The sequence below is a fragment of the Aristolochia californica genome, unplaced genomic scaffold, assembly GCF_029961685.1.
Source record: "Aristolochia californica isolate CCGP_79_NKW_82.1479 unplaced genomic scaffold, dmAriCali1.0.hap1 SCAF_1, whole genome shotgun sequence".
Lineage (NCBI taxonomy): Eukaryota > Viridiplantae > Streptophyta > Magnoliopsida > Piperales > Aristolochiaceae > Aristolochia > Aristolochia californica.
The window spans coordinates 50,656,657-50,671,634 of record NW_027181770.1 but is presented as its reverse complement, the minus strand read 5'-3'; the positions used below and the strand labels follow the sequence as shown (position 1 = coordinate 50,671,634).

Genomic DNA, 14,978 nt, shown 5'->3' with positions numbered 1-14,978 from the left:
AACCAGGCCGAACCTCTCTGCCAACAGGCTTGAACGAAGGCCAACCTCTTGGCCAACAAAAAAATCTAGAGAAACCAGGAGATCCAACCTCTCGACGAATTGAACCCCAACGAAATAATAAAAAAAGAACGAACGAAATCTTGTACAAATGAACGAAATCTAACCTCTTTGCCAGCGAAACCCCAACGGAGTGAGAAACCAATGAAAGCCGTTGCAAACTGGAACAAGTCTCCTCTGTAAATCTTTTGCAGAACCTAGAGGACGCTGCAAGAACCTCTGAAATCAACTCAGATGGCGCCAAAAACGCAAAAAATAAACTCCTGATAGCTTCCTAACAGAGATAAAAAAATGGAAACCCCTCTATCGAAAACAATGGACGACTCGCCGGGAATAGTCGCCAAAAATAATCGCCGAAATAGGCGAGATAGACAGAGAAATGTCCGTCGCTGAAAAAATGCAAACCTTGCGCTGACAATGAAGAACCAGAGAAGGAGGAGATGTATCAAAGAAGTTTTTGCTCTGATACCATATTGAAACCATTGGCTCTAAAAGATCGACCTCTTAGAGAAAGCGCAACGTGAATATTAAAGACATGCAGCCAATTCCAACAATTTTCACTTGTTGGATGCGCACTAACAATATTGGGTAAGTGAAAGTGGATTTGAATATCTCTAATCGTATTTAACATTTCTGACATTATATCCGACTTAATACATTTTAATACACCACACGATCAGAACGAGGTCATCCATAAATACAAAGGCCCGCTTGTCACATTGCCATATGTTGCACTTCAAGTATCACACTTTCAGATGTGCCTATATATCAAAATATAATGGACAATTGTAATAGATGTTATCAAATCCAAACCTAACCAATCATTTGAACCAGGTTCAATTAGACACAATCATCCACTAGGTTTTTACTGGATTGAAGGATGGTCAAGTTGGACGAGGGACGTCCTTGTACCACTTAACAATGGAGACTACTTACCCCCCTCTTATCTCGATTTTATTGGCAAAGGAAGCACACAACCACACCTCCCCCCCCCTACTGTTGTGGCTATTGGTCTGGGAGGGTGAAGGCACGCAACATACCTACATACAAAGTAGGGCATTAGTTACATGGGGTTGAAACAAGTTTAATCAGGCTTAATTCCCTTTTGAAGTCAATGACCAAATTCAGTTTTATATTAGTGATTCTAACCTTATTTTTAATGTAGCTTAACAGAAAAGATAAATGCTATAAAGATTTAACATTTTGAAACTTTTTTGGGCTATAGTGCGTTCTCTATAAGAATGTGTTTTTGGATTATGTTAATTTCAGAGAAGAGATCAATACAAATGAGAACAGTCGAGAGTGAACTGCAAATCAAAACCATCGAATGAGTGGAGGATTTCTCTCCAAAATGAGCAAGCTATCCATGATACAACTCTTACACGGGTAACCGTCCTCTCAACAAGGTTGAGTTCTTGAAAACTGCACATGTATGTCAAAATGTAACGGCGTAGATTACCACATCTATTTAGAGTGACAGTTGCATCAGAGTCTCAAACATTTTCAGTTGCATCTATGAGTGTAGGGTCTTTTGAGGTCCCTGTACCAGAAGCTTTTTCAGCTGCTAATCTTTCTTCTAAAGCCCGTGCCCCTCGTTCTCTGCAAATGAGCAAAAGAGTCTGGTTAGATAATTGATCAAAAACTCTGTTAAGCAAATATTTACTCCGTAACCCATGTTAGTTTGCTGTATTTCTGACAGCCGAAACTATACTATCCCAGGTTTTATTTCAGAAGCAGAGTGTTTTGAGAGTACCGTATCACACTAAGTTATACATATATATATATATATAAACCAAATATAATTTAAAAACATAAAAGAACATGAATGGGGCTTCACAATGGGGAAATATGGTTGTAGATGAATAATACCTCCTCCTAGATGCCTCAATGGGGTCAGATCCAGGTAATGGAGTATCGCCTAAAGTGTGACCCTTTGCTTCACTGGAAACATCAGACCTTTGACAAAGCATTCTATCAAAGACTGTTGCAATAGGGTCCAGAACAGGCCTGCAAATCACAGAGTTAGCACAGTAGACAGAAACCATGACAATTATATTTACATGCTAAGCTTAAAAAATTGAAAACTGGGAATCCAAGTTACCTCAAAAACTCAGGGAAGAAAGAAGAGAATGAAAACTCATCACTTGGATCTCCTCTAAGGTGTGTTTCCGGCCTATTTTGAAAATATCTCAGATAAATCCAACCCATGTAAGTTCCAAATATTACAGTTGGAAGATACGTCAATGAATCTGGTGTAAGAAAGCTCACAACTATCGAGACCAATACAACTAGCGAAGACATCCACTACAAAATGCAGCAGAAATAACACAAGTGTCAGTCAGGTTTTGCAAAGTAGCAAATAGGTATGCCTTCCTATAGTATCATATAAAGTAAACAAACACCTTAATACCTTGGCTTTTATTTTCAATACGCCCAACTCCTGATCAGGTATAATTTGCTTAATACCTACAAGGAATCCTGACAGGACCCCGTGGAAGCCCGAAAGAGGCGTATACCTAATAAAACAGAAAGTTTACCAATAAGGGACAGCTTCTCTGGTTCTGTAATAATCAAAACCCTAAAAGAAGGGTTAAAAAAGGCATTAGATCCTGAAATTGAAATAATGTTGCTCTTAACATCCTTCAGTAGACGTCCTCTCTTGCAAACTAGAGTTTAAATGAATTTAATATATGCTCAACAAATTTTTAACTCATTGTTGCTTTTCACGCATTCCCACTATAATAGAGTGACTCATATTCACAAAGAACAAGGACCCTTATAAGGTTCCAGAAAAAGTTTGATATGTATCAATGTTGGCAAGACGTCAGATAGTCTGCACTTAGTATCGTCTCAAATCATACATGTACTCCTCAATATTGAGCTGCCAATGATGCAATACATGCCAGCCGAACATATCCAACAAGGCAATCTATGGTGTAGAAGTATTGGACAATCTAAACCCTCAAAAGCCACAAAAATGTTGACAACTCATGTACTGGACAAAAAGCAGTAACATTAACAATACAAACTATTAAGGACAGGTACTGTACTAGACCTACAGGTATGCAGAAGAACCAATGACTTCAGAAACAAAAGCAATACTTACAGGAAACTTTCCTGCCTTGTTATATAATACAAGGCTATAGCTGTGATGAATATGCAAACAGAAGTTAAAAAGTTGACTACAAGGATGAACTTGAAGAACTCTTTGGAACCCCATATTGGTTCCAGCAATCTCCCAACGAAAAGAAGAGCAATTACACTCACAGCCACCTAAGAAAAAGAGTTGCCATTAGACTATCTGAAATAGTAAACTATATGCAGTAAAGAACAAAAACATGCTCAGGAACCACAGTAGAATCCTGTCTATTAAATATGTGCTCATGCAGTCGGGGGCACATGACTTAGAAATCAACAAAAAATGTACAACTGATCATTACAAAAAACGAACAGCATACCTCCAAGAGTGATTGCTCAATGTATCCAGCTGTTATGAGGTTCCATGCAAACGGTATTGTCCTACAACATCAAAACACAAAATGAAGTTTCAAAAAATAATTAAACAAACCCAGAAAATAAATCATATGCAATGATAAAAACAGATTACAAGGTTATATAAAAATATCATTACACTTCAAAAGCAGTTTAATGTTGTTGTGTGGTACCCTGTGAGAGATGTACAAATAACTATTACAATACAGGAGCTTTAAAAATATTAAAGAATATGGCAGATACATCAACCATGATCTGTGTAAAGGTGTGAAGTACAATACACCTCTCAAATACTCTCTGATCCAGCTGGCAGCCTTGTGAGGAACTCAAGTTTGGGTGAACAAATTGTAACAAAGGAAAGAGGTTAAACTTGTGTGTTCCTTCAGGGAAAAATTAAAAGAAACAATTCGTAGAAAGCACATATAATGAACACTGTCCCTTGTGATGTCTGTGTGTAGGACAACAATTACCCATTCTACTATTTCACGCTATCAGTGTGTAGACAAAAAAACAATAACCATGTAAGGATTCAGGTCAGATTACCCATTTACCTCCACAAGCTTCTTTATTTAAATTAAAGTATTCATTACATAAACGAGTATTAACAATAGTCAGAACTAAAAGAAATGCATACTTTAAGAAACAATAAGTTAATATATAAATTCCATAAAGGCAGAGGAACAAGTATGACAGAAACTAGATCTCTACAAGTTATACAAAAGCAGAATATACTTCTTCCAACTAATCATACGAAACAAAGTATTACAACCTTCAACTGACAGCGCAATTGAACTGGATTGATTTGAACCTAGGACTTAAGCCAGATGAGATTCGAAAAAGCCAATCTCCAAGAACCTTATAAGTATATTTGTTCCACTTGATTTGAACCAAGGACATAGGCCAGATCAGATTAGCAAAAAGACAATGTTCAAAAACCTGATAATGAATATCGGTTCCAATGAAGTGGTCAACCTGGTTAGGTTCTTAGATCTTTCAGCCACACAATTTGTAACTACTCCAAAAACATAAAAATAAAAATAAAAATGAAAACCAGGAACTGAGATTTTAAATAATATAAGTAATTCCATGAAGTTGTTTTATATTTATTTTTTCAAAATCATATTATTGAAGACATTTTGAAATCAAACTAAAACCGAATGAGGACCTGACCACATCTAAAGGCAATGGGACAATGCCTGGATTGGATTTCAAGAGTTTGAAAGAACAAGGAAGAGGCTTCTTATATGGAACCACAAGCAAAATGTTAATGAACACAACCCTGCTCACTTTTCAGCCCCTATTTGCTTTGAACAGTTTAACACCTTAATTTCAACTGTTTAATTTGACCTCATAGAGTCCATAATTGACACTTTCCATAGTGTCACAAGATGTGTTAGATCTATAATGAGTGGCATCTGCTGCTATCTATATATGATTTAAAAATGTCAGAGTTGCAACATATATTCAGAAGAGGTGCAGTTAGCTGGAGGCATGTCCTCAGTAACCCCTTCCCATGTTTAGCTAAAGAGTGAAAAAAAAAAAAGATAATATGGAAAAACTACATATATTAGTATCATTTACTCAAATTATTAGCTGAAGTTGGCCAGCACCCCCCACCCAAAAGAAAATAAATAAATAAGAGGACACTTCCCATTCCAGGCTAAATATTTGAGCTAATTAAGTGAAAGTAGCATACTAAGATTAACTAGTAGGATGAGACCTGAGATGGAGAGACGAGAGCAAGGGAAAAGGTAACAAGATTGATCGCATGAAAAGAGCCATTGGAGGCAGTCTGCCAGCAAAAGATGATAGGCAAAGGGAGAAGATGGCTAGATGCGGTGATAAAAAGAAGGAGAAACCAATTTGAGAGTAGAGATACCCGCTTGGGCACTGGGGAAAGACTCAATGCAGTGTATTTGTGTCTAGATTCGGCCCAACACACCTCTACACCAAATCTGCATCTCTTAATGTAGAATTGGTTGTAAAATCTCCATGGTTACACTCAACCAAACATTGTTCATTCTGCTGCAGATTGTTGAACTCAGTGCCTCCTCGCCCAGTTCAAGAAAAGTATGGAGGTTGTTAATCCCATCCATAGGAGAGAAGAACAATGGATGAGAACTTTAGTTTTCCAGCTTGCTACTATTATTAACTAGAGAGGAACAGCCTGTCAAATCTCTAAGTGCCAGAATGGTAGAAATATCACTATCATCAAGATACCCATTCAACCCATGGGAGATTTGGATGGTTCCTTTTTTTTTTTTTCCTACCCTTGAGACCTTCCTCAAAATTCAGAATCACAAAGAAAACACCCGGAAAGACACTCAATCACCTCCACGTCCTCGGACCGCCAGCGCCTTGATACTACCAACCCAAAACTCACCATCTACTACCAAACCACAACATCTCATCCCGACACACTGAGCACCATAAAGCTCCTAACAATACCACAAACTAATCAATCGTGAAACATTGACAAGATCTGATTGCAAATCTCAGTCATTCTCCAGATTAGTGTCCTTGGAACCACTGTTGGTTATGAATTTAACACTGGATACTTCCAGGAATGGACACCGCACTAATAACCCACTTGATAGTGCTTATCTTGGGCATGAATGATGGCTATTCAATGTATTCAATACTGCATAAGTACAAAGAATCCTCGATATGGAAGTCATAGCTATAGACAAGATCTTTGCAGAAATTGATGCATGGAGCCCCCAATTAACAGACAGAGAAGAGAAGAATAGGGCCGCATCAAAGATATTCCAGCTGACTTCTGGTGCACTGAAGTTATCAAGACTGTTGAGTTCAAACTTGGCCAGGACCATTGATGCCTTTATCTCAGACCTATGGTTTGAAACTAGAGGCCGCAATTTGAATCTCCGGAGAGCTCTTTCGGACTCTGAGGCCATTCTGGCATCTAATCTGCTTACTAGTCTCTCCACGGTAAAACCCCAGACATCGCCTGATACACTTATTTGGACCCCTTGCCCAAAAGGTTCCTTTTCCACTGCGTTGGCTTATAAATTCCTCAACAACCCCAACCCCTCTCAACCTAATCACCCTATAGCCATTGCCTAGACCCTACTTGCCCCTCCCCGTGCAAAATTCTTTATTTGGAGCACTTGTAAGAACAAAATTTTCACCTCTGATTCCTTAATTTGTTGTGGTACCTCTGTCCAGAACCCCTCTTGTCCCTTATGCCAAAATTCTCCTGAAACTGCCACCCATGTCCTCTTACTCTGCCATTTTGCCCATACTGTCTGGACTAGCCTCCTAAATAAAATTGGTCTCCAGTATTGTTCCTCACAAAATCTGTCATCCACTATTCTCTCAATTACTAGTGCTAGACTCCCAAAGTTTGGGAAATTGCTCATTTCATGATGCGTTGGTCATATCCTTTGGGCCTTATGGAAGGAAAGAAATAGCCGGAAATTCAACTTTAAATCTACCCCTATTGAAATACTGATAGATAATATTGTTGGCCATGTTACAACTTGGCTCTTGACTCGAAAGGAGTTTAGCAGCCTCAGCGGCTCTAATATTAGAGGAAACTAGCAGTTGGTAGCTAGTATGACGCATCCTTCTCATCCTCAGATTATGGCAATTTGGGCTCCCTCACCGGTGGGCCACTACAAACTAAACTTTGATGGCAATGTTTTTGGTTGTCCTAGTCCTGTGGGTTTTGGCAGAGTAATCCATGATGAAAATGGTCATCTCCTTAGTCTCAATAGCACTACAATCCGTAGGCATGCAGTTGATACACTAACTTGGAAGCCCAGTATTAATGGCCACTACAAACTAAACTTTGATGGCAATGCTTTTGGTTGTCCTAGTCCTGCGGGTTTTGGTGGAGTGATCCATGATGAAAATGGTCGTCTCCTCAGTCTAAATAGTACTACTATCCGTGAGCATGTAGTTGATAAACTAACTTGGAAGCCCAATATTAATGACCAATTCATTGTTGCTTCCGCCTACTCTCATATCAAAAAGCAAGACTACAGTATGCATGAGCACAAGGCAAATTTGGCATGGAATCTCTCAGCGCCAAGTAAAATCAAATTTTTTGAGTGGACGGCCATCAAGGAACAAATCCTCACATCTGACAACCTTCATAGAAGAGGCTTCACCGCCCCTGATCGTACTTGTCCCCTTTGTGGTGTGTGCGATGAGACAGTTCAGCATGTTCTCTTACATTGTGGATTTTCTTGACAAGTCTGGATGAAGATTTTTCAGAAGTTTGGACTCCAAATGGGGCTACACCAGGACCTTTTCGGCACCTATGAGATGGTTATGGGGATCCACCTCCCTCGGTTAGGCAAGTTAATTCTCTTGGCATGCCTTGTGCATGTCCCATGGTGCCTATAGCTCGAGCGAAATAATCGGAGATTTAACTCCCAAGCTAGCACCCTGGACAATATGGTTTCACATGTTGTGGGCCTTATCTCGAGCTGGTTAGATACCAAGAAGGAGTTTGCCTATCTATCAGGTGTTTCCCTTCAGGAAAATTGGAGTTTGATCACTCACATGACGGGCCCTTGCAGGACTCCGGTTATGGCCATCTGAGATCCTCCCCCTCGCAACTGCATCAAACTCAATTTTGATGGCAATGTTATAGGCTATCCTGGGCCAGTTGGAGTAGGTGGTGTTTTTAGAGGTAGCAATGGAGACCCTATTCTATCTTACGTTGGGCCAGTGGGCATTGCTGATTCAAACACTACTGAAGTGAGTACTCTTCTATTCGGCCTCCGAATCTTCAAGGAACGTCTCCATGGCAAGCTGATTATTGAAGGAGACACAAAGACTGTCATCAGTTGGTGTTCAAAAGATAGCTCCCCCCCTTGGCGCCATTGGCCCATCACTGATTGTATTGCTGACATTGTGTCATCTATCCATTGTAATTGGAGTCTCATTCCTAGATCAGCCAATTATTTGGCTGATAAATTGGCAAAATTCGGAACCTCCCAGCAATCTCTCATTGTTTGAGAATGCTTCCCCCCTTTGTAATCTACTCATTTGAGCTTTTGTCTTAATAAAATTCAGAACCATTTAAAAAAAAAAAAAAAAAAAATGGTCGTCTCTTTTTCTCCTTCGCCGAGCCACTTCGTGTATCCGACTCTACCACTGCAGAACTCTTCGGATTGCTCAATGGGCTTCAGATCTTCCAAAGCCATCTCGTGGGCCCGAAGGCGACTCTAAGATTGCCATTGACAATTGTGCAAAATCAACCCTTCCTCCCTAGCGGCATTGGGATATGTATTTTGATATATTTAATTTAATTTCTCTTCTGAACTGTAATCGGAAACACATCCCTAGGTCTGCCAATCATTTGGCAGACTCTCAAGCTAAGTTGGGTGTTTCATTCCAACACCTTGTTGTGGAAGAAGGCCCACTTAGTTAGGTTTGTATTCTTTCTCCCTCGGTTTATATATCTTTATTCAAACAAAAAAAAGACAAAAGGGGAGAGTCTATGGCTCCTCTATTTGCAGTCTTCGCCATGAATCTTGCCTGAGCTCAAAATACAATTAATGCCTGGTTAGTCTCATGGATCCCTATGAGAGATTTTTAAGTTATCAAAAATCAGAATGCCACATATGGTTACCCTTTAGTAGTTGAAGGGGACTCTTCAGCAGTTATCTCTAGGTTTGCTTTTCACGTCATTGGAGGTTTATTCACATAAATGATGAGATGGAATAGATTAGTGGTTTTTTTATAAGTTAATTGGTTCATATTGCTCGTGGTTATAATTCTATGGTGGATTTTTTGCACAGCAGGGTATTTTGTTGGATCATCTTAAGGCAGGGGGGACTCCTTCCCCATTGATGTATATTGAATGTATCTTACTTTTTCTTGGATTATCTCAAATTCTCAACCTTATTAGGTCCCCTTCCATTTCTTCCCTCTCTTTAACGAATTTCACATCATTCTTAAAAAAAATATATATCAGAATGATATGATGTCTCATACCAGTTCCTTCTCTTTTTTTTTTTTTTTTTTGAAGAAGAAGAAGAAGAAGGATGTAAAAACTTTTATAAAAGAGGGAGAGAATATACAAACCTAACTATGATGCCAATTCCTTTACTTACTCGATGAAAGAATAAAATGATTTTATTGACAACTGCGTCAAGCAAGAGGTTCCCTTAAAGGTCACTTCTACACTTGAACTACCCACCAGCAACCACAAATCATCTCAAAAGCTTGATCAGTTTCTTGTCACAAACAATTGGCTGGAAATTTTTCCTGAGATTGCTGGTATAACTCTTTCTAGCCCAATTCCCAACCATTGTCCTATTATTGGCCAACCATTGTCCTATTATTGGCTGATTGTCCATGCTCATGGCACCATCTCCATTTCAGTTCGAACACAATTGGCATCAAACTGAAGGTTTCTGTAGAAAAAATGAAAAAATTTAATAGGGGTCATTCTCCCCTTCAAACTCTTATACCTATCAACTCGCCAAGAAACTCAAGCTCCTAAAATCAAACACAAAAGTTCCTTAGCTTGCCTCTGCACTCACCAGTCCTCTCCCCTCTCTCAAATTGATGTACTTAATCAGATTGTGGAAACTCACTCCCTCAACTCCAATGAGGTCCCTCTTGTATCCTCTCTAAAGAAAATTTTTGATTCCCTTGCTTCACAAGAATGTAACTGTGGGACAACAAGCCCATTTTAAATGGCTCAATGAGAGGGACGGCAACACTAAATTTTCCCATGTAATTTCCTCCTCCATTCAATGAACAAATAGGATCTCCTCCCTAATCCCAATGCAAAGCAGATCGTAGATCGCACCATCATTGCTAATGAGTTTGTTTAGCTCTTTTCAGGTCTCTACGGTAATGGCAGCCAGGACCTGCCTTTCCCAATTCCATCTCTTTTAGACAACTCATGTAATCCCTTCACCGCTGATAAGATCCAAAAAAATTTCTCTTACAGCCAAGAAAGCCCTCGGCCCAAACGGATTCGTGGCAGAGTTCTATAGGGCTGGTTGGAATTTCGTTCATGGAAAGCAGATCCTTGATGTTGTTACCACCGCCCATGAGTTGGTGGATTATTTCAAAAAGAACAATCTCAAAAGAGTTATGGTCAAGCATCTCAATTTCATCATGCAAAAGATGGAGTTAGGCCAAAAATGAAAATGTGTGGCTTGAAAGTTGCAACTCTTCCACTTCCTTATCAGCTCTCACTAGAGGAAGTGGTCAAAGATACTTTCAAAGCCCTCAAGGGATTTGACAATGCGACCCCCTTTCTCCTATGCTCTCCAACCTTATTAGAGAGGTACTTCTTGCACTTTTTCTCACAGCTAGACAAAATCTTGACTTCAACCAGTTTCTAACATTGAGGAGCTAGACATTCCTATCCTTCAATTAACTGATGATACTAAATAATAATCCTCAAGCCATTCTCTCTCTTCACAAGATTATATCCAGCTGACATTTTGGGCTAAACTCTGTATTGTTGGCATTGAGGTTCCTTCAGAAACCATCAAAGGCATAGAAGAATTGCTTGGTTGTCATCTCCTTTTTCAAAAAAAAAAAAAAAAGATTTCAGTAATTCCTCTTTCTTTCCTTGGTCTCCTTCTTACCACAAGAAACTTTCTAAGACCCTTTAAAGGCCTATCCTTGAAATTTTTGACAAAAGACTCTTAGCCTGGAAATTTCTGGACAGATAGTTGGATTGGAGACAATCCAAATCTGCATAGACTCCCCCGTCTTACCAACTTCAAGGTTGCTGATATTCAAACTAACAATGGCTGGGACCTCTATTTGTGAAGAAACCTTAGAGATGATGAGGAGATTGAGGCAAGTAACTTGATTTCAACCCCCTGATTCTACTTTTATCAGTTGAACCAGAGAAGGCGTCATCTTTTGAAAATGGTCAGCAGATGGCATGTTCTCAGTATCGCCATTCTATAAGTCTAGACTATCTGCTTTCCAACCTCGTGACTCTATGCCTGCCAAGATATGGAAAAATCTTCGCCCAACTAAAGCTCTCTTCTTCAGATTGTATGCTGCAAAGAATAAAATTTTCACTTCTTACAACCTGGACAAGAGACAAACTACTGTAATGAACTTCTTTTGCAGGCTTTGGAACAATGCTGAATAGAAAGTTGATCAACTTCTCAACCCTGCTCCTTCACTTGCAGAATCTGGTACCAAATTTGCCAGCACTATAACACCATACATGTTTTCCTAGATCCTTCAAAATTCTCATCTCCTCCAGTGCGTCTTCATCCCCCTCCTTGACGTTGGCCAGATCCTCTGTCACACCCTCTTCGTCGCCCCTGGTGTGTTAGGAAGGAAAGGAACAGCGGATTTTTTAACAATAAGCCAGTTACCTATGATGAAACATTTGAGAACATAATGCATTTGACTCTACTAGCATATATCAGGTAAATCTGGGCTACTCTTGCTTCACTCACTTCCTCCAAGCATCGCACATCCATCCTTCAACATTCCTGGGCATGCTGGCTTATGGTGACCTCTTCCGTGACACTCATTAAGCCAATGCCCTTCTTCATGGTCTTCATAGTGTCTGTCAACTTTAATTCTCCACTCCTAGTTGAGGGTGATTCTGCTGCTATTCTAAGGCGGTATAACCCAGCCCCAGTCCCCTCCCTCCCCCTGGCAGCTTCTTCTCCACGACAGTGAAGAAATCAACAACATAGCCAACTCCTTCTTTATTACTTGGATCCACACATGAAGATGGCAATATAGCTAACAATACCCTTTCTAAAGATGAAGTTCTCTCATGGACCTAACTCGTCTTAGATAATTGTTTGACTTAGCTTTTTTCATCATTTAGATGCATTTGTAATTTTTTTTTCTTCTCTCTTCTCATGTAACTGCATTGCAGTATATCTCTTTTCTTTTATGCCTCAGTTGCCACTCTTCTCTCATAAAAATTTCTCTTGCCATTAAAAAAAAGTGTTGCAAGTCCAAATACATCTGGACCGGTGTTAGCAGTAACCTAGTGAAGGGATCTGCATCTTAAATAAGTACTAAAAAAGAATCAAACACTAATTCATCTTTGAACTGTCAATATATCAGTTGATAACAAATCTATAGGAAAATTAACCATCTAACTAAACTGCAACTCAGCCAGGTTCCAATGATTAGACTAGGTACAAGCTAAGTAGAGCTCGAAAGAATACAACTAAAATGCTTTACTAGTCATGAAAGTCAAATAGACTAACGCATTTCATGTTGTGGACCAACTGTGAATATAACAACAAAATATGTTGCCGAAAACCAAACCTAAGCAAATCATACAGTCTGGGTACTAGGACTTATAATCTGACGAACCAAAAAGGCAGCTCTGATGCTACTTATGAGAGTGTATTTAATTGATAAAGACGAGTTTTATGACAGAAAGAAAATCATACCTTGCAGGTATAAGCGCCAGATAAGTAACAGCCGGAGGGAAAAAACGGACAACAGCATACCCGCCTACAAGAACTACAGCAAGGCCTTTGCAAAGCCGAGTAAATCCAGATACGAAGCTGCTTCCCTGCCATTAAAAGCTAAAACCAATCTGAGACGGTACGAACGAAGAACACCAAAAATAACTAGTAATGCAACTTCAAAGCGCACTTCTTTGGACATCCAAGACTTGAACATTCATACAAAAAAGTTCAAAGATAAATGAATAAAGTTCGTCTATTCATTTTGGACTTCTATATTTGGAACACTCAATAGGAAGCAGAGTAACTAAAGTAAAGGAGTGTAATAGCAACACTAAATTCGCAACACCAATCAAAATGTAGCACGGAACGCAAGTTATCTCCAGAAACCACGCAAGAAGATAAATTAAGAAGGATCTATCTACCAATTTACCGTTCATTAAAAAAAGCGACGATATTCTTATCGTCATTCGCGCAAAAACCAGTGCCAAAGGGAGAAACATGAAAATCTAGATAGAATTCGGAGGAAATGTGCATAGATCCGTGGCTCCTGAAGAGCCTTATGACTACAGCAAAAGTAGGGCCTCTGGATCTAATCAGTATCGACCGAAGAGAGGAAGTTTATATGTTCATACAATGGAAAATAAATAAAAATCTCACTCTAGCAAGTACCTGAGAACTCATCGCAAGGACTATCGGAAAGGTGGTCGTTAGACGAGCTCCGATCGCCGGAGATCAAATTTCCCGGATTTGGTATCCCAAATGAAGGGTCTCTCCCAGTAATTCAGTTTTGACGTTTGCAACGGGCCGAGTGACAGACGGACGAGGTAGATCGCCGCCTCCCTTACTGATAACACCGACGTGATCGCAATTCGCACGTACGTTAGTAATCTTGAGCCGTTCATTGAGCGGGGCCTCAAAGTCAAACACTTGATCAGTTAATCCACTCCCTTCTCGCACGCACTCAATTGAAGGGATGTTAACGACTACTAGGCCCATCAAATCAACAGCTCAAGCAAAAATATGATTCAATACATATTTTGAAATTTAGCACCTAGATTTGACTTTTTTTACTAAATGACCAAAGTTATTTTCTAATAATGATAGGTAGTTTTATAAATATTTCAAAAGCTCCCAAGCTCTCTCACACTATTTGAGAATGTTTGTCCTCCTCCAAAACTCAAAAGGAAGTCAAATTTGATATTTGCTCCATAGAGTTAGGTGTTTTAGTACACGATATTTAATTGTTGAACGATATGCCAAATAATTTTGAAATCATCTTTGATTTAGTGTTTGCGCCTTGAGTGTTTATTTGATTGACTTTCATACAAAACAAGTTTTGTCGCTTTTGTTTAAACATTTTATTTTTAAATAATTAAATTATTGAACTACTTAATATACTTCTAAATTCACCTACATGATTAGGTATATTCTTTCGTGTTTTAATATTTACTTATTAAGAAGTCTCAAGTATTGGGTAGGTGTTGTAATTGGATCCTTGAGGACATATTGTTTTAGATGTCATTTGATTTTTTTAACTTAGTAAATTTAACTCCAATACGCAAACATCTTGGGGGTGGACATAACAATCCTAAATAGAGTTATAAACATCTGAACAATATTGGTGTATTGTTGACTGTTGTGCTTGTTGATTGAATTACTTTCAAATTGAATCAAAGGTTAAATTAGCCATAACAAATTTGATAAAGTAATCTCCATCCCCCCCCCCCCCCCCCCTAACCTTCTTAGGTTTATCCTTTTAGAACCCAACAAGTGATATTGAAACTTTAGGTTGAGTATTTAAATCCATTTATGACTAATTCTAGTACTACCCGAGTCTTTCCCATTGACATGTCTACCATAAAACCTTCGTTGTTTGATGGAAACAACTATACCTTGTAGAAGTATAAGATGAAACACTTCATATTAGGATATGAATTTGATCTTTGGGAGATCACAACCCAAGGACTTTACATTCTCATGAAAAAAGAAGGATAGGGAGGTAGAAAAATCACCAAAAGAATA

General features: G+C 39.0%; 1 protein-coding gene across 1 annotated transcript; it reads right to left on the bottom strand.

The window, feature by feature from the left end:
* Positions 1–1,360: 1,360 nt before the first annotated feature.
* LOC137959662 (rhomboid-like protein 19) lies at positions 1,361–13,785 on the bottom strand. Its single transcript, XM_068807006.1, has 8 exons — positions 13,626–13,785; positions 12,936–13,060; positions 3,516–3,576; positions 3,164–3,330; positions 2,468–2,573; positions 2,159–2,361; positions 1,927–2,064; positions 1,361–1,656 (listed from the first exon to the last, which is right to left on the bottom strand). Exons 1-8 carry the CDS (start codon positions 13,635–13,637, stop codon positions 1,551–1,553), a joined length of 918 nt encoding a protein of 305 aa, XP_068663107.1. The 5' UTR covers positions 13,638–13,785; the 3' UTR covers positions 1,361–1,550.
* Between the last annotated feature and the right edge of the window lie 1,193 nt (positions 13,786–14,978).

Bases quoted from the DNA above. Each gene is read 5' to 3' on its own strand.
- LOC137959662 (XM_068807006.1), bottom strand. The intron at 3,577-12,935 runs GTATGATTTTCT...TTGATGTTGTAG, and splicing joins CTGGCGCTTATACCTGCAAG to GACAATACCGTTTGCATGGA. The intron at 2,065-2,158 runs GTAACTTGGATT...TGTGATTTGCAG, and splicing joins TTCTTCCCTGAGTTTTTGAG to GCCTGTTCTGGACCCTATTG.